Here is a 19732-nt window from a genome sequence, read left to right on the forward strand (position 1 = left end):
CAGTTAGATTTATTTAGAAATTAATTACCAACAGTGAAAAAGCATCAATACAGTCATCGTTATTTTTAATTTACTCGTACAGTACATAACTGTTAGACAACATCAATAACAAGAGGTGCTATTAGAAAATGATTTGCTGCTAATATTCCGTAAATATAGATTTTAGTTCTAACACGCCACAATCCACATACTTTTTAAGTATGTTGAGTGAAAATGCAATATTTTGATACCATGGAGCTGATCTGATGATGTAGACAGGAGATGGCCATAGGAACTCTGTGATAAAACAACGCAGCGTTGTATTTCGGTTTGTTAAAATTGTCTCGATTAATATAAGTTGACTGTTGATAGAGATAATGAAAGTTTTGATAAAAAACTTATTAATTCTATAGACTACACAATAAAAAAGTGAAATGCCACTAGAAATTGATTTAACGCCGATATTATTCACAATAATGAAACGCTCATCATTGAGATTATAATTGCTTTAATTAATATGAGTTATTGCGCAATAAATGTCGACGACATGTAAAAGTTTTTCATCTTATTACAATGGGATAAGGTGCACAATTGTATACTTATTTTTGTTGAAATATTGTTCCAGGGAATGATGGGAGATTGATAGCGTGTCTATTAGTTATTGTTCACTGTTTAGTTTTCACGACAGTTAACTATTAACAGCAACACCTTTAACTGACCGGGGTTGAACCCTATGTCTTGGGAATAGAGCTTACAATTGGTCAATGAATAGGATTAACGATGGTACGTGTTAATAATGTTAATATACAAGATGCCTAGAAAATACTAGAACAATCAAAAATCGGTGTGAATATGACGTTAATGAACAATGATAAAAAGTGATAAGGTTAGATGGAGTAGGTGAAGTTATTTAAGTCGTGCCCGAAGTTGTGATTTTTACAGTTTTCTTTTAATATACCTAACAAGTTGCAGAAACACTAGCAGATGTATCTGTTTGATAAAAATTTGTTGCATAGGTTAGGTAGGTACTTACCTATATTTTCCAGAAGTGTTTTTTTATTATAACTTACCTGTCTATCTCACGCTTCACTATCTATTATGGTAATGAGCAAATACCACAAAATGAAACCAGCGTCTTAACATCGTAAAAACTTTACGACCGAACTCTAACCTCGAGAATTAACAGATCCATCTGAAATACATCTGCTTCACAGTTACAGGTTATTTATGCTCATTAACAAATACGGATTAACTGTTACCAAACATACAATTTTGAATAAATACAGGAGGATACAACTAAAAGAATAATTGACACTACATGATAAATAGGTAGGTAGGTATTTATTTAGGTACTAGGCTTTTAGGCTACACCACCCCATGCTCCATCTTACTCCACTTTCCCTTATACAAGTGCAATAGAATAAGGCAGAAAGTTAACAGCAAAAGCTAAGTTAAGCTAAACAGACTTGTAACCATTGTTACCAATAAACTTTCATTTTCATTTTCATTTTTTTTTAAATTTGGTTAAGAATTTCGCGGACAAAGTTGACTTGCCAGAGTATGTATGTGCAGTAGACATAATAAATTTATCACGCGGATTACGCCAAAAGATACTTTCAAGGGATCAAACCTTGCTTTCTAAAGAGACAGGACCCCATTTTATAAATCTTACAGGTGTAATACGGCGTTGGACAGGCACTTGACCAATGGCGTGGGGCGTTTTGGCAAGTGTTTCCGCTATAAACCTGTAAAATTGTGACATGTAGCTATATTAAATGCGCCCCAGGGCTCACCATCAATATTCACCCACGCTTAACACCTGTATTTCTAATTTGTTTCGTATCACGTTATCGTTAACCGGACATTATTCATAATTAATAAAAGAACACTTGTTCCTAACGAACAATCCAAAAAAATATGTAAATATCAGTGTCAGATCTGTCATTTTAATGGACAGTTTGAATAATTTAATATTTTATAGAAACTACATAAAAATTCACAAAGTTACATTTGCAGTCAATTTATAAGTAGCTCCATAGAAATTTAATAAACATTATCTTTTACGATTGTAAAATATAACTTTGTTGATTGTCTGTAGTAATAAAAGCGCCATCTATTATCTTATTAAGTTGTGTAAGTTTAGAAAATGATGTCAAATAACTTTGTTATGAAGATGTTAGAAAGGGCCAGGCGTTAATCTCAGGAACAAATTGCCGCCTAAAATGTTCATACTTAACTTTATTAATGTAAAGCGATAAAAACAAATTTTATTTTATATTGGAAATGCGGCAACTAAAAGCGATGAAAGAGGTACGATACTTTAATTATCTGTCATATCTGTCAACTTTATAAGTACCTAAAGTCGTCAGTCCTAAAGAAAGGACCGGTTAATCTTAAAGTAAATTGCGAACATAGAACTGCTTACTATTCTTAGTAACTAACCCAACTAATATTATTAATCTGAAATTATGTTTGTCTGTCTGTTTTCACGCTCCATCTTCATGCTTAAACCGCCAATGTAGATGTGGTTATAGCCGGAGAGCTAGCCACGGATATAGGTATGCAATTTATAGAGCAACGAAATCCCTCTAGTTAGTGTGCCATACTATCATTATTAATGAATTCGGGCGCCTGGCAGCTGTTCAGCGGTGGGTGCGGGAGTGGATGGGCAACAAAGGGGTTGTAAAATCAATTGAAGGTCTGCAATTTATAGAGCTCTGAGTTTGGTGTGATATAATAGCTAAATATGTATTTAATTCAAACATAACAATGCCAGGCGTTTTATTTGGGGGAAAAGTAGTGCTAGGTGATGAAAATAAATACACAATCACTTGTGCGCCTGCAGGACGATCACGAGCTAATTGCACCTGACTCACAATTGCTTTACGCATAGTGTCGTATGTCTTCTACTTTTCGTACTCTGTCACAGAATAAATAACAGTACTACTCTGTTCAATTACGCCTAGGTAAGTGTTAGGAAAAAGTAGAAGATATATACGAGACTATGCGTAAAGCAATTGTGAGTCAGGTGAAATTTGCTCATGATCTTCCTGCAGGCGCACAAGTGATTGTGTATTTTAATCACCTTGGTTTGCTCTATAAATTTCATACCTGTTGCCGTGGCTAGCTCTTAGACCATTAAGCGATAGTTTAACTCCCGAGGAAAGACAGGATATTTTTGTCACGAAAATCATAATTCTTCGCAGGTAAAGTCAAAGAAAAGCTAGTCTACTGAATCCAACCATACAAAGTATAAATATGTACATCCATCGAATTTCATCTACCAAATTCTTAAACTCTCCCACCATTTACAACCCAACAAATTGTATGCTCATACAATTTAACACATCCAATCCAAGAAACCCTCATAAAATACACGGTCCCATTAAATCAAACAAGAAAGCGCTTTATAAATAACAATTAGAACACAAAATAAACCCGCGAAAGAAGAGCTTCCAACCAATGACAGTTCTATCACAAGTAGAAGTCATGTTACACTGGTCGATGTATTAACAACAAGAATCTTAACTGATCATCAATGGACCTTAATGTCCTTGTAATAAGGTTGACGTAACGTCAATTAACAATGTGAATGGAATAGCATGGACGTAGTGAATTGACTTCGTTAACGGCGGTGGACGCGGTACGGTGCGCGGGGCAATAAAAGGCCAATTTAGGATGGCGGCAGTATAAATAGTAGCTTATGAATCCGTTGCGTCGAATTTTGTTTAGGTAGATATAGATTGCATGGTTAATATTGCAGCTATGATTTTACGTTGCGTATAGGTAACTTACCCTAAGGAAGTTACGACTATAGACGAGCTGCCGTATCACGAGCCACACGGCCCGATTCGAACTTTAAGATACGTCAAATATTACGACTAGATACGATATAGATTAGATATGTCGTTATTGTCGATTATAGTTCGTTTTTTTTAGCATTAGAAAGAACTTCAAAGAAGGTAAGCGATCTTGACATGACATGACTTTTAATTGAAATACGCTTTTTAGGGTTCCGTACCCAAAGGGTAAAACGGGACACTATTACTAAGACTTCGCTGTCCGTCCGTCCGTCCGTCCGTCCGTCCGTCCGTCCGTCCGTCCGTCCGTCCGTCCGTCTGTCACCAGGCTGTATCTCACGAACCGTGATAGCTAGACAGTTGAAATTTTCACAGATGATGTATTTCTGTTGCCGCTATAACAACAAATACTAAAAACAGAATAAAATAAAGATTTAAATGGGGCTCCCATACAACAAACGTGATTTTTGACCAAAGTTAAGCAACGTCGGGAGTGGTCAGTACTTGGATGGGTGACCGTTTTTTTTTGCTTTTATTTTGTTTTTTTTTTTGCATTATGGTACGGAACCCTTCGTGCGCGAGTCCGACTCGCACTTGCCCGGTTTTTTTTAAATCAATAACTATTACTTATGAAAGCAGAAGAACATAAATGATCGTATTAGATTCATAATTGTTACATATTTGCCGTAACTTATTTTTAAAACGTGTTTTTCGATTAAAAGACACATCAAGATTGTTTACCTTATTTCTAATGCTAAAAAAAACGAACTAAATATGTGAAAGTGACGTTTTTCTTTGAAGAAACGACACTTTTGACACTGACTTGACACTTGTTCTCAGTGAGATATGTTTAAGGAAACAGCATAATCTATATTGTACTAGTTACGTATATTCTGTCTATATTGTTCTTCACGTGCATGCTTCTGTTTTATCTCCTTGTAATCTATACATATAATAAAGCTGAAGACGGTCGAAAGTCTGTACATGGAAGATATTTGAAAAAAAGTTGGCTGGGGATACTTAGAATCGATAACAGAACACGTTCCAAAAGTTTTTAGAATTTTTGTCTGTTTGTCTGTTTATCTGTTTATCTGTTTGTCTGTTTATTTGAACGCGCATCACGTGAAAACGGCTGAACGGATTTTGATGAAAACTTTACTAATCTGTCGAGAAAATTCCCGGCCAGGTTATAGGCTATAAAAATTCAACCCCTAAAAGGGGGGGTAGCTACAACACTCGATTGACTTAAGTTTGCCCCTGAATCTTATGGCGCTACTTAGGAAGGAGGGGCAAACTTTTTTCAAATATGTGCTACCACTATTGAGTACCCTGGTAAACTAACAGATGGAGCTGAATTTAATACATTGTGACATGAATAAGCCACCGAGGAAAGATTTTGCCAAATTAACTCTAAGTTTAGAAGACACGGATATCAACAAAAATAATTGAATAATTATGTTGATTTAATAAATAATAAATTAATAATATATCGAAAAATGTTCGCGCTCGCTTCGCTCGCGTTTTCAATAACTTTCTAAGATATGTCGACTGCAGCAACATTACTCTGTTGCAACGTTGCTGCTACAGCACTGTAAATTTTCGTGATAAAATGATGTGACTGATTTCCATACTAAAAGTAAAAATGTACAACTGTCTATCAAATTGCCTATTTATACCGAAAAAATTTCGCGCTCGCTTCGCTCGCGTTTTTAAACACTTTCTATTATATGGCGACTTCAGCAGCGTTACTCTGTTGCAACGTTACTGCTGCAGCACTGTCAATTTCCGGATAAAATGATGTGACTGATTTCCATACTAAAAGTAAAAATGTACAACTGTCTATCAAATTGCGTTTTTATATCGAAAAATATTCGCGCTCGCTTCGCTCGCTTTTTCAATAACTTTCTAAGGTATGGCGACTGCAGCAGCATTACTCTGTTGCAACGTTATTGCTGTAGCACTGTCAATTTTCGTGATAAAATGATGTGACTAATTTCCATACTAAATGTAAAAATGTACAACTGCATGTCTATCAAATTGCGTTTTTATATCGAAAAAATTTCGCGCTCGCTTCGCTCGCGTTTTTAATCACTTTCTAATATATAGCGACTGCAGCAGCATTGCTCTGTTGCAACGTTACTGCTGCAGCACTGTCAATTTTCGTGATAAAATGATGTGACTGATTTCCATACTAAAAGTAAAAATGTACAACTGTCTATCAAATTGCGTTTTTATATCGAAAAATGTTCGCGCTCGCTTCGCTCGCTTTTTCAATCACTTTCTAAGCTATGGCGACTGCAGCAGTATTACTCTGTTGCAACGTTACTGCTGTAGCACTGTCAATTTCCGTGATATAATGATGTGACTGATTTCCATACTAAAAGTAAAAATGTACAACTGTCTATCAAATTGCCTATTGATACTGAAAAAATTTCGCGCTCGCTTCGCTCGCGTTTTCGATCACTTTATAAGATATGGCGACTGCAGCTGCATTACTCTGTTGCAACGTTGCTGCTGCAGCACTGTCAATTTTCGTGATAAAATGATGTGACTGATTTCCATCCTAAAAGTAAAAATGTACAACTGTCTATCACATTGCCTATTTATACCGAAAAAAATTCGCGCTCGCTTCGCTCGCGTTTTTTATCACTTTATAAGACATGGCGACTGCAGCAGCATTACTCTGTTGCAACGTTACTGCTGTAGCACTGTCAATTTTCGTGATATAATGATGTGACTGATTTCCATACTAAAAGTAAAAATGTACAACTCTGTCTATCAAATTGCGTTTTTATATCGAAAAATTTTCGCGCTCGCTTCGCTCGCGTTTTCAATCTCTTTCTAAACTATGGCGACTGCAGCAGTACTACTCTGTTGCAACGTTATTGCTGCAGCACTGTCAATTTTCGTGATATAATGATGTGACTGATTTCCATACTAAAAGTAAAAATGTACAACTGTCTATAAAATTGCGTTTTTATATCGAAAAATTTTCGCACGCGCTTCGCTCGCGTTTTCAATGACATTCTAAGATGTAATAAAGGTGACATTCGGGTGGCGACTGCAGCAGCATTAGGTACTCTGTTGCAACGTTACTGCTGCGGCACTGTCAATTGTCGTGATAAAATGATGTGATTAATTTCCATTCTCAGCTGTAATGCGGCAATGAACGTCACTCAATTTACCAAAAAAATTCAATGTAATCTTGATGACCCTAGGGAGAGGGGGCACCATGGTCTAGAAATGCTTAGGGCATCAAAATATCTTAATCCGGCACTGGTCGTTTGCGGAGTCAAATGATTTGGGACTCGCATTTTATACGCATTACCATGCATTCCCGAAAACAATCGAATCATTCCCGAAAGTCTCGCAACGCATTGAGGTTACAAGGGGCACGTGTCTTCCTCAGGAGTCTGAAGAAGACCACGGTGAGTGGCGGTCTAGCCACAAACAGGCCGCTTCGCTTTCGCTCGCGCGCGTATACCTTACGGCTTACTGTATCGTCCGATATACACCTACTACCTACTCTGTCGTTTAAATCACGTGTAAAATTTGAATAAGGGCGAAAAAACTATTGACTTTGGAGTGTAGTTTTTTTAGTGGTTTATTTAGTGGTACCTAATTGTAAAATATTTTATCTGGACTACAGTCCTCTAGCATATCCATCTGTCAACTTTACCTACTTCAAGTTCCGCCTCCAGGGGAGAGGGAGAGAAATTAGGATTACAAATTAGCCGCTTACTGACACAGACCGAATTCCACGCGGGCGGAGCCGCGGGCACAGCTAGTTTTATATAAAAGTGCGATGTGGCAGTCCGTCCATAGACGGGAATTATTTGTATGGGATTTACAAATGCCTCATCACGCAGTTTCGAGTATGGTGCTGACACAGAACTGTGAACGTGTTAAAGTTATTTTGTTTAACAACGCTGGATAATTTGTTGACAAATATATTTATTATACCTAAATAATATTGTAATAAGTAACAACTATAAGTATTTTTAACAATCTTTTATTAGGTCGACCTGTATGTAACTAACTATGTAATGGAATCTAAGGTAACTAATTTAACCATCTTCCAAGGATCGTAGCGTCATGAAAATTGGCAGCTGTATGTAGTTCTGATGACAATACAATAATATGGTACTGTCGAACTGATCTGATGGTGGAGACAGGAGGTGGCCATAGGAACTCTCGACCTGTATATAACTAACTGTAATGGAAGCTAAGGTAACTAATTTAACCATCTTCCAAGAATCGTAGCGTCATGAAAATTGGCAGCTGTATGTAGTTCTGATGACAATACAATATGGTACTGTCGAACTGATCTGATGATGGAGACAGGAGGTGGCCATAGGAACTCTGTGATGAAACAACGCAACCTAATTATAGGTTTTTAGAATTGTCTCCATGAGTATTAGTTGTCTGTCGTAAGAAAAGTACAGTCAGCGATAAAAGCTTGTACCAAAAATGAAAATTTAGCCAAAAACTTATTTTAAATTGTTTCTCTATCATCAGCTCATCACCATGACTGGCTTTTGCCATCTTCATTTTATGGCGTGAATGTTATTAAAATTAGACCTGTATGGAACAATTTGAGCGGCTTTTTCGGCCCGACCGGTTCCCGGTCAGAACCGATACTATAAATTATGAAATTCTTACCTAAATACTTCTTTCGGCGCCGTATTATATACGAGTTAATGATCAATAATTATGTTAAAATGTACCATGGTGGTTATAGTTTCGGTAAATTTAAAGCGTTATTTCACAATAATTAAATGAGCCTAATAAGTATAACTTGATAGATAAATATGGTTATTATAATTATTGTAAATTACATGAATTTTATTGTAATAGGTACGAGTAATTTCAATTTGCGCACGAAATATGAAGAATTTCGAGCTGAAACAGGGAACGGTCCAATTTTACATATTATAAAACTTCTACTCGCTCTATTTTCTATTCTATATATTTAAAACAATTTTAAGCAACAAAAACTATAGGTAGTTAAGGGGTTTGGGAGCGGCTTTTGGCGACGCGTCTTGAGACTCTAATGGGTTTTATGGGGCCCACTGATTAACAGTCCGCCGGACGGTATCGGCCTGTCAGTTGTTCGGAACTGTCAAAATTTTGTTCTAACTGACAGGCCGATACCGTCCGGCGGACTGTTAATCAGTGGGCCCCTTATCGCGAGCATGTGTCGGAGCAGCTCTATTCAATACGAATAAAGGTAAAGATATTGTTTACTTGTATTACTACCAACAGCTGTAAGCTTAGCGAAAAGGTTATGTCATTTAAAGCAAAAACAAGCTGTTATATCCCACCGTTGGCTCCCATGCGTTCTTGACAGATATGCCATATGCCACATTACTACGATTCCAACTTGTCACAAGTTGGATAGCGTTATCCGTACAGCGACTTAGAACACCCGGCGTGTGATAGACTAATTAAGACTTGAAGAGTCCTATGAGTCCTGTTTCAAGACTCGTCTTGAAATTAAATCGAAACTCAAGTTCTTTCTAACTTGTTAAAGACCCGAGTTAGGGCCGGTAAAGACGGACTGTAGCCCGACTGCAACTTTTATCGGCGTGCAGTTCCCATACAAATTGCAGTAGGATTGCAGTCCGTCTGTAACGGCCCTTATTAGTACAAACATGAGTCTTCCTTAGAGATCCCTTGCATTTTATAGTGCGGCTCCTTAGCTCGATTTAGTGTGGATGTATGGTCCCATCCGGCAGAAAGCACAAAACTTGGCTTGGCATGCATGTAGCTTTTACGTTTATAAGAATAAATAGAAGTAGAAAAACGCCGAGAAGTTACCTTCCCATTTTTAGTTTTTATAAATTTTCATGAAAACTGAAAACTGCAATAAAAAAAATAAAAATGTCTAGGATAAGTATATTTTCCAAAAACTACTTGTACAATATTGTCTTTAAGTGTTAAAAATAAAATAAAATGTTAGATTTTAAGAAGGCCCTATACTGTATATAATTATAATTAAACTGTGTTACATGTTATGTTATGTTCTAAGCAACGGTAGGCCTAATCACGGCGGAAGCGTTATAATGGCCGTATTAACCAATTATTAACCATTATTACATTACCAGGGCATTATTAACGCGTTTGAGGTTACCAGCGGATGCTGTAAATGAGCTTTCCATAACTTTGTAGTAAGCTTTCCACAAGTTATGGAAACCTAACTTTAACCATTGGAATTTTCTTATGCCTACCTTAGAAGGAAGGCAAATGCTGAAACTCTTTCTTGGTGGAAGTGCAGCCGGGCTAGCACATGATTGGCGCGACAGTATCTCGCGACAAGATAGACTATTCGTCCCTCTTTAATTGACATAGTTAGAAAAAGACGGGTAGTCTATCTCAGCGCGGGGCGCGATCATTTCGTTGCCTCCGTTTCAGCTCAATATCCTTGTTAGTTATTAACTTGAGTCCTTTTCAGAGAACTCATTGCATAAAAAAAATGCATTTTCTATGTAAAATGCATGGATTAGCTACACAATACAAAAACGCGGATTTTCTTTATTGCTACAAGTATTTAGATAAAACATACAAAATCATTGAGTCTTTATATAGCAGGCTCGAGTCATTTTGAGTTGCGCTTAAAACAGACTCAATAAAATACTCGACATAGGACTTAAATACTCGAAAGTTGCGATGAACCTCATAAAAACGAGTCGAATTCTTCCAATTTAGACTCAAAAGACTAAAGTTTCTACCAAGTACCACTCCACCTCCACACTAGCGTCTTTTGAGCGTCGGCGCCTAGTCAGCGCTATAAAAAAAAATCATATTCAAATAATTTATTTCAGAAGAAAATTCCATATACAAAAAAAAAACTATGCTATGGAAAATGGCGTCGCTGCGCAGTTGCGACAACGTTGCGTCGAGCAGCAGCCATAGAGTTGACTAGACGCCGACGCTCGGGAGACGCTAGTATGGGGTGGCCCCAACACCAAGACCACACAGCTAGGCCTGATAAAATATATTATCTACCTCTATTAAAATTACTGTTTGGAGCTTGAAAGTGATAGTACAATGGTGGGAAAATTAGTCTATTTGTAAAAGAAACCTCTATAACACTGAGTCATTATCATGGCGAACAGGGCATCTACCGGGCATCACACAAACTAGCGGCGGTCCGTAACGTGTTTTTTATCGTCGTGTCATGCGTCACTTTCGCACTTACACACTTGTTAGAACTTTAGAACGTGACAGGCATGGTGACAGACGATAAAGAGGCGACTATCTTAGCCCTACATACCAGTTTTTGCCGGGATTCGAATATAATTGATGGCGTTATATATCCACGTGATAAAATAAGCGTAAAATTTTAACACCCTATGACTGAAAAAGACAGGCATTGTCATTATCACCATACCGCGATTTGAGAGGAGCAATTTGGTTTATGTTTAAAAAGTGCGAGGACTGGTGAAACGTACTATTAGTCGATGTCGATAAAATTATGACGACAACACGTATCGCAACTGTATCGATGCTGAATAACGGTTGTATCGATGCTCGCGACTGTAAAGTGTAAAGCGAGGCGTAGACTAGCAAGAACTTGCATGCAGTTTACGTTACATTGCCGAGTACCAAGGTAAACTGCATTCAAGGGTTGATCAGATACCGCAATGTAATGAAAATTGGATGCAAGTTCTTGCCAGTCTAAACCTCGCTTAACGATACTGTGTCGCAATAATAGCGATGCTTCGCGACTATATCGCGGCCTTTTTGCGCCTGCCTCGCTACTGAATCGCTACAAAAAGTAGCCGTGTGCTACTACAATACAATTAGGGTTGCCAGATGGTCGGGATTTGGCGGGATTCTCCCGATTTTTAGCAGTTGTTCCCGATTCCCGACAAAGTGTAAACTGTCCCGAAAAACAGCTTCACGTTATAAAACAATAATTTCAAGTTCCGAACTGTCGTCGAGCGAGCGAGCTGACGTAGTGCCAATAATGTAAAATATCGTTGTTTTTAATACAATTATGTACTTTAATTTGAATGTATTTTTTTTAGAGATGCCCCGAATAGTGAATTTGGCCGAATACCGAATACCGAATATTAGGCCCCTCTCTCGGCCGAATACCGAATATTCGGCGACCGAATATTCGGCATGACATGCGAACATTTTGAGTCACAATTATTATGCAAACTGTTCGCCATCAAATAAAGCACTACCTACGTTTGCTAAGATATATTTTTATGTTGAACAGAATTAATGAATGTATATTAGAGTCAATCAAATCAGACCCATGATAAAAATAAAATATTTTGTAATCGATAAATGCTCAAAAACGTGCCTTCGTATTTAACTACTTTCCAAGAATACATTTTAAATATTAAATATACCTAGTTTTTGGTAATTTTTTTGTAATTTTTCGTTTTAGGTAGATGCAACAGTTATTCGGTATTCTGTCGAATAGTAGGCAACATTCGGCCGAATACCGAATATTGGGCAAAGTGTCCGAATAGGCCGAATACCGAATAGTTGCCGAATCATGGCATAGTGGCAATCGTGGCATCTCTAATTTTTTTTTCCCGACTTAAGTCCCAAAATCCCGAAAAATTGATATTGTTTCCCGATAATAGCGCCTTTCGATCTGGCAACCCTAAATACAATACTAAACATGCTTAGTAGGTACAATAACATTAAGTAGGTACTTAATTCAATTTTTAAATTTGCGTTGCTACGTTAACCGTTTTTCTGAAAATATTTTGAAGCGTCATAACAAAAGCGACTTTATTCCACACATAATAAAATTCAAAAAGCCCATAAACTGTTTGATGTCAACAATTTAATACACGTCGTATGCAAATGAACGGCGTCATCCTAAAAGGAACTCTGTAGTTATATAGACACGGTTGATATTTAAATGTGTTAAAAAAGCTTGATATGTCGTTTTATAGGCTAATTATTTGTATGCAGGTCATACACTACGTGGGAGAGTCCGGTATGGCGAACGGGAGCCACATATTAAAACCGTTTTAATGGTATTCATGTTAAACATAGCTTTCGGGGTTTGTGGTGGTTATAAATGATATAATAACTGAGAAGAATGTTTATGGTGTCAAATTACGAGGTCCCTGCCATAATCACTTACACGGACCGCCTGAAAATATATAGATACACTCCTACTAATACATATTATAAATTGCCAGACTCTTATACCTTCCTATTAAATAAATATACAGTATGAGCGAAGTGATGTATTTGCACCACGCATAAACTTTTATAGGTTTCTGCGGCGCATCTTAGTATTAAATAATTTGCATTCCAATTCGTGATATTAAAAAAATGCGAAAGTAATTATATCTGTCTATCTGTTACCACTTCACGCTTAAGCCGCTGAATCGATTAAGATGAAATGTGGTATTCGTTCTTATCAATCATCATCATGATTCCATAAAAGCTAGTGACTCTATAAAATAATATAATATGTCGACTGTATCTATAATATTAGGTACCTACCTAACTACGAGTATACCTACGTAATGTACTATATATATACAAAGATCTATATTAATTAGTTACTATCATTAAAAGATCTTCACGGTGGCAATATGGCCGGTAACTTATGAGCAACCGATCGATATCGATAGATCGAGTCGATAATCGATCGTGTCGTTTACCATCGACCGATTAAGATCGATTGACCTCTTAGCTAGGTTCGGTTCATATAAAACTAGTTACCTATACACCTATACCTAATATGCCTATGTACAGTTACCTGCAGTAATATGTTACACAACGAAGGCCGCAAAAATATCTGACACAATCTTATTTCTAGAGCCATAAGAGTGTGTCACATATTTTTGCGGCCTTCAAAGTGTAACATATTATTGCAGGTAACTGTACCTATAGGTATACCGCTTAGAAGTACTGACAATCGTTATGTCATTTTCGTACAAAATTGGTACAAAATCAAAATTATTGGATAGTAGATTGTCCGATAGAAATGTCATTCATTCTCTGGAGGCTTAGTCAAGATGATAAAAATACATCGACAAACGCCAATTAAAATAAAAAAAATGTATCGGAATATTATTAAATTGCACAACGGGACTTAACCCTTACTCTACTCGGGGGTACTTAGTCTTCTCCGAGACCACGGGACAACGCCGTCCTCGAAACGTCGGAGGTAAATCTTAAAATTTAAATACGCGATTAAGTCCCGTTGTGCAATTTAATAATGTTTAAAAATCGTGAAAGTAATATCTGTCATGTTACCAAAAGTCCAGTGACTATTTCCATACTTTTTTTCTTAGCCTAATATTTGAGTGCCCCACTGCTGGGCAAAGGCCTCTCCCCTGGTTTTCCATACATTAAAAATAAATAAATAAAAAAGCCTTATATTTCTTACAAAAAAATAAAATTACACACTTTTAAATAAACCTATTTCTACAAAACAGTTCTACGTTCTAACATCTTTAAACTTAATTTATACTCGTAATATCTAATAATGTAAGAACCCCTCGCTACTCGGAGGTGAAGGCCTCCTCTAGTGATTTCCAAGCGTCTCTATTATTAGCTTTTTGCATCCATTGATCACCAGCCAGTCTCACTATTTCGTCAGTCCATCGCGCTTTGGGTTTGCCTTGTTTTCTTGTACCTGATGGCCCCTTCCAAGTGGTCAGTCTGTGAGTCCATCGGTTGTCTGTCATCCTAGCGACGTGTCCCGCCCACCGCCACTTTAATTTCTTACAGTGACCTAGGGCGTCTGTGACCTTTGTCTTCTTTCTAATTAATGTATGCGATATTTTTTGAATTATTTTTACATTGAGTATACTTCTCTCCATACTTCTTTGACATGACCTAATCTTATTTTTGTTACAAACTGTGAAATTCCATGTTTGGCTCGCATAGGTCAGTGATGGGAGGATGAAGCTATCCATAACTTTCTGTTTAATCTTAATAATATATGCATATCACTATATTCCATACATTACCTATTTCATTTTTCATTGGCGTTTTCTATTAACGATTGTTATCTTGCCTAAGCCCCCAGGTATATAACTAGCAAAATAGTCGTATAAGAATTCATTTACTCAGCCTGTAATCGTATAACAGCCGAGGTACGGTTGTTGAAACACCAATATATCGTATAATAGCGGTTAACTCGACTATTTAGCAATTTTCGCTAATTAGTGCTATAATCATGTCGTGTAAACGTTTATAGCACTATCTTTTAGCACTTTTATTCCACCTTTTAATAAATGCTGAGTTAGCGCTACTAAATCACTTTTATTCAGCATAATTGTTCTATTAAAATCATATAACAGCTATAGAATAGCTAATTGTCTGAATAAGGCGCTTTAATACAACTGTTACTCAATTCTCTTCTCTGTTGCTATAAAAGCTTATTAAAAGCAATCCAATAACCATTTGGCAACAATGCTGCTGTAACAGCGCGCTTATATCATAATTCGGGTAATGGGGTTCAAACCGCTGTTATAGGAGCTGAAGTGTATTTACAGGTTTTATTCAAAATGTATTCAGCTTAGAGTACTTTTAAAGAGTTTTGAACTACATTAACAGCACAAGTCAGCCATGTTGTCGTTTCAATATAGTCCGGTGGCCAACTGCATGAAACCCTACCTGATAAAAAAATTGAAAAATCCTACTCTGTAGGGATAGCTGACTTTTAGTAGCATCAACTGCTCTTGGTCGGCCGCGGCTTAATTTGGCAAATTTTGCGCAAATGGCAAAATAGTGGCACAAAAATTCATCAAAAAAAAACCCCATCGTATAATAAAATTGAGGACAGCAAAACAAAAGTGGTCAGCTGCATCCTGTGTTGGCAGCTTCCTGTGTCCTACCGAATTTGTGGTACAACGTGACAGCTACAATTTACCTCATCGAAAAATAGAATGAAAAAAACTGATTGTAATACCTACATCAAATTTGTTGACGTATGTCTTGGTCGGTCTCACCTTAGCCTGACAGCTTTTGCAGTCCGTCCGCATTAAAAAAAAATGTCAATGGCAGCTATCCTATTGTAGCTCACTTGGTACCACAAATTCTGTCGGACACAGGAACCAGTCAACACAGGATGTAGCTGACCACTTTTGTTTTTTTTTATGAATATTTGTACCACTTTTTTGCCACTTGCGCAAAATTTGCCAAGTTAAGCCACGGCCGACCAAGAGCAGTTGAAGCTGCTAAAAGTCAGCTACCCCTACAGAGTAGGATTTTTCTATTTTTTTATCAGGTAGGGTTTCATGCAGTCGGCCACCGGACTATAAATCCATAAACATGGCGACATCATGTGCTATAAGTGTAGCAGTAAACGCAGTTACTCGACTTATAGTCGAATTAATGAGATATAACAGAAACTAGATCGTGTAAGCAAATTTTTACTTATTTTAATTAATATTTTTTTATTGAAATTTAAGAAAATAGATGGCCCATGAATATATATGAACCAGTGCCTTTGGTTTTATCAATAAAGTATTTTTCGCGCTAGGTTTTACTGTATTACGTGTACTTACAGACAGTAAAAACTTATGTACACAATCACGGTAAAAATAAATGTCATGGATGACAGCAGTAAAAAAATACTTAAGTACCTTTTTGTTTTATTAGACACGTGAAGACGATTAGGCCTCAAACTTAATAAAATAATTGTAATATAATCGCTTACCTGAGATCGTTTTTAGCACATATTAGTTGAATAAAAGCATTTACTGCGCTCTTACACATTTAAAATGCCGAGTAAAAGCAATTCGGCTACTTTTACGAAACATTTTTGCTGAGAAAAAGCAGTGCGGCTGCTTTTATACATGTAGAACACTTTCACTGAGTAATAGTAAATTGCTAATGTTTATAGAACAAATAGTCGAATAAAAGCACTATCGTTGCTATTAAAACACTAGAAGCGCTTTTATCCACTTTTACTCAACTCTTGCAGCATCGATTTGCTTCGTATACAGCGCTTACTCGATTTTTATAACACTTTTAGTCTGTATAAGTGCGCCTTTTTCGCGTTGAGTAAACGCTTACAGGACTTTTATTCGACTGTTTTTACACCTTTTATAGCACCAAAAAGCGAAAATAAAAACGTGCTCTCAACTTTTATAGCACATAGATTTGCTAGTTGGGATATGAAATACAACTTAGGATAATATTTAGTCTATGGGTCATCAGATTTACAGCTAGTGGTCGTATAGCTAAGTGTAGCTAAATGAACTAGTCCTGTTTGGCCATAAAAGGTGTGAGAAGCAGGAATACGCAAATATTTTAATGAGCCTGCATGGAAGTGGCGGGCCAAGTTCTTGCTGCAAACGTAAGGTATTTCTAATTCACGCCCGGAGCTACTTTTTATACGTAATTTATAGTTTTCAACGAGTTGGCTTACTTGCCATTCAATTTCCAGTTTTACATTACAAAGCGATGAAAATAAACATTCTTCTTTAACATACAAAGTTGCAAATAGGTTTTCATTGTGTTGTATAGTTTAAAACCCGGTTGTAACAATATTATTTGTTATTTTAATCGTGGCTTGTAGAAACATTCTTGCATTGAATAGTTTAAGTAGACATGTCTGCAAACGATAGGACAAAAGTTTAAATCAAAGTAAAAATGGACGAAAAGTTCACGTTCCAGGTGCGAATCATGCGAACTTGTAGCCTTTTGGAACACACTGGTCCAATCTTTGTTTTACACTTCTTACAGTTATCTAACTAAGGGATGACATTTGTCGAAGCCATATTTAACGTTGATCAGTTCGTTCTTAGTTTATCCATAGCAAATCCTGTACGGTACCAGGCCACATGTTTATTAATTCTATATTTTTTGTGCTAACATCGATATTTTATGTCTAAAACTTTAATATGCATTATGTCACAAAAATTTATGAATTCGGAAGCTACTATTTTTTATTAGTTGAAGTTGAAATTAAGAATTGAACCCTTAAACAGCTATACAAATACACACTGCGTAACTAATTGTATAAAATCATTACAACTATAAATCGATGCCACATCAATGCATGGCATACATCCGTCATTCAAGCTTTGCTGATACATCATCAACAAATGTACCAAGCCTAATACAAAGTCAATCAATTCTAAACTCAATACTATTGTATTACGACAGATTTTTTTTAAACTAATTGCGACTAGTACCTTTTTGTATATTAACATGTTGTAAGTTTGTTATTGATGATGATCAGAATGACGAATCATTCTGGTCCCTTCGAGATGCCGGTGATAAGAGGTAGATCAAGTAGCAGATAGGCATCATTGTTCAAATGGTAGCTTCACGGTGACTTGGCCCGTTTTTTGACATGTCGTGCTGTATTAATTTGTTAGATGCTGATAATAATGACGTTAGGAAAATGTTTGATTAATCAGAAACCGAACAGGTTCTACATATTCCAAAAGAAGAATTTAGGATTAAAAGTAAACGCCTGTCCTTGCCTCATTCATATAAGCGAACTTTGGTGAGAAACGCAAATCCTGCAGACATTTTTTTTGTAGGATTGTGTTAATTATCATCTCATCTTGGAGTTAGAATGATGAAGGATATGGTCCAAATATTCGGTGTAATCGTATAAGCTTCGGTAGCTCAGATTTAGATTGAGATTTCAGTCAGTAAAACCGTGGTAAAACCAGTGTCCAAGAGTCTACGAGGTCAACTCTTCCCCATTATTTAAAAAAATTAAGTTTAATTTCAAATTGCAGCGTCTTCGCTGACGAATAGAACTAGATCATCAGAATAGACTAGTTTTTCTAAATGCATACCCAGTATAATTATACTAACAAATCTCTTTCTCCTTTCCAGACCAGTCTGCCGCAACTGCGTGATCTCGCCAACCGGCTCGCCGCCCCCCCTAGATCCCACCCCTCCCCCACCAGCCCCCTCGTCCCCCTCCCCCCAGCCGAGCCACTCCAGCCAATCTCCCCACTCCTACCCGAGGAGGTATCCAGAATACGGGCAAGGACACTCAATGCCACAGTCGCCGCCGGCGATGTCGCTGTCACCACATCCAGTGCCGCAGGGCAAGTTTAGAGGACTACTGGAACATGCTGAAAGGTAAATTATATCTACTATTATCAGAATGTACATGAGAGCTTTAATTCAATCTATCATGAGCTCCAAACTTCTTCTACCAGTGGAGCAGAGTGTCTTAGTAAGATCCAATTTGGTATCTGCAGTCTGAAATGTCGCTGTACATCGTTCTGTGTCTCAGGGCAAATTTAAAGGGCTTCTGGAGCATTCTGTAAGGTAAATAATCACTATAATTAGTTATCTATCAACATATCATCTATTATCAGAACTCAGTCTCCTAAAGGAGAATCCTCTGCTAAAAGCGATTCCGAAGGCTGCGGTACACCAGATACGACAGTAGGCGTCAAAGTTTGCGAAGCCCAAAGCACTTGTTCAGTCAGCAGCAGAAGTTGCTAAGCGGGCGAGGTGTTCAAAATGATATTGATGCGACGTTATCGTTAAGAGAATAATAGCGTGTGAAGGTCATTTTGGACACCTCGTCCGCTTAGCAACTTTTGCTGCTGAGCTCAGTTTTCGATAAGATAGGTCGTTTTTCCCAAACCAGTACCACCAAAAAAATTAATTAGTCGTTTCTACGCGCTCGTGATTTTTAACCAATAAATACTCATAAGTACCTAGGTACGATTATTATACCATAGGTACGTTGATAACTTTTATCTAAAGTATCTCTTCTATTATTCCAGGTTAATGAAGCCAGGCGATGCGCACAGGCACTCGCAGAGCGACGACGACTCGGGATGCGCGCTAGAGGAGTACACGTGGGTCCCGCCGGGCTTGAGGCCGGAACAGGTGCGTTCAAGTTTTATTCCAGGTTAATGAAGCCAGGCGATGCGCACAGGCACTCGCAGAGCGACGACGACTCGGGATGCGCGCTAGAGGAGTACACGTGGGTCCCGCCGGGCTTGAGGCCGGAACAGGTGCGTTCA

The 19732-nt window shown here is 37.4% G+C and overlaps 2 protein-coding genes across 2 annotated transcripts in view; both read left to right on the forward strand.

The window, feature by feature from the left end:
- Positions 1–19622, forward strand: part of LOC134798139 (uncharacterized) — a 117137-nt gene extending 97515 nt beyond the window's left edge. The window contains exons 3-4 of the mRNA XM_063770476.1: positions 18579–18830; positions 19490–19622. Of these exons, the coding sequence (XP_063626546.1) occupies positions 18579–18830; positions 19490–19622 (385 nt within the window). The remainder of the gene's footprint in view (positions 1–18578; positions 18831–19489) is intronic.
- LOC134798431 (protein prickle-like) overlaps positions 19622–19732 on the forward strand; it is a 151620-nt gene continuing 151509 nt past the window's right edge. Inside the window, exon 1 of the mRNA XM_063770867.1 lies at positions 19622–19723. Coding sequence (XP_063626937.1) covers positions 19622–19723 — 102 coding nt within the window. The remainder of the gene's footprint in view (positions 19724–19732) is intronic.

This window comes from Cydia splendana, chromosome 16 (assembly GCF_910591565.1).
Source record: "Cydia splendana chromosome 16, ilCydSple1.2, whole genome shotgun sequence".
Classification (NCBI taxonomy): domain Eukaryota; kingdom Metazoa; phylum Arthropoda; class Insecta; order Lepidoptera; family Tortricidae; genus Cydia; species Cydia splendana.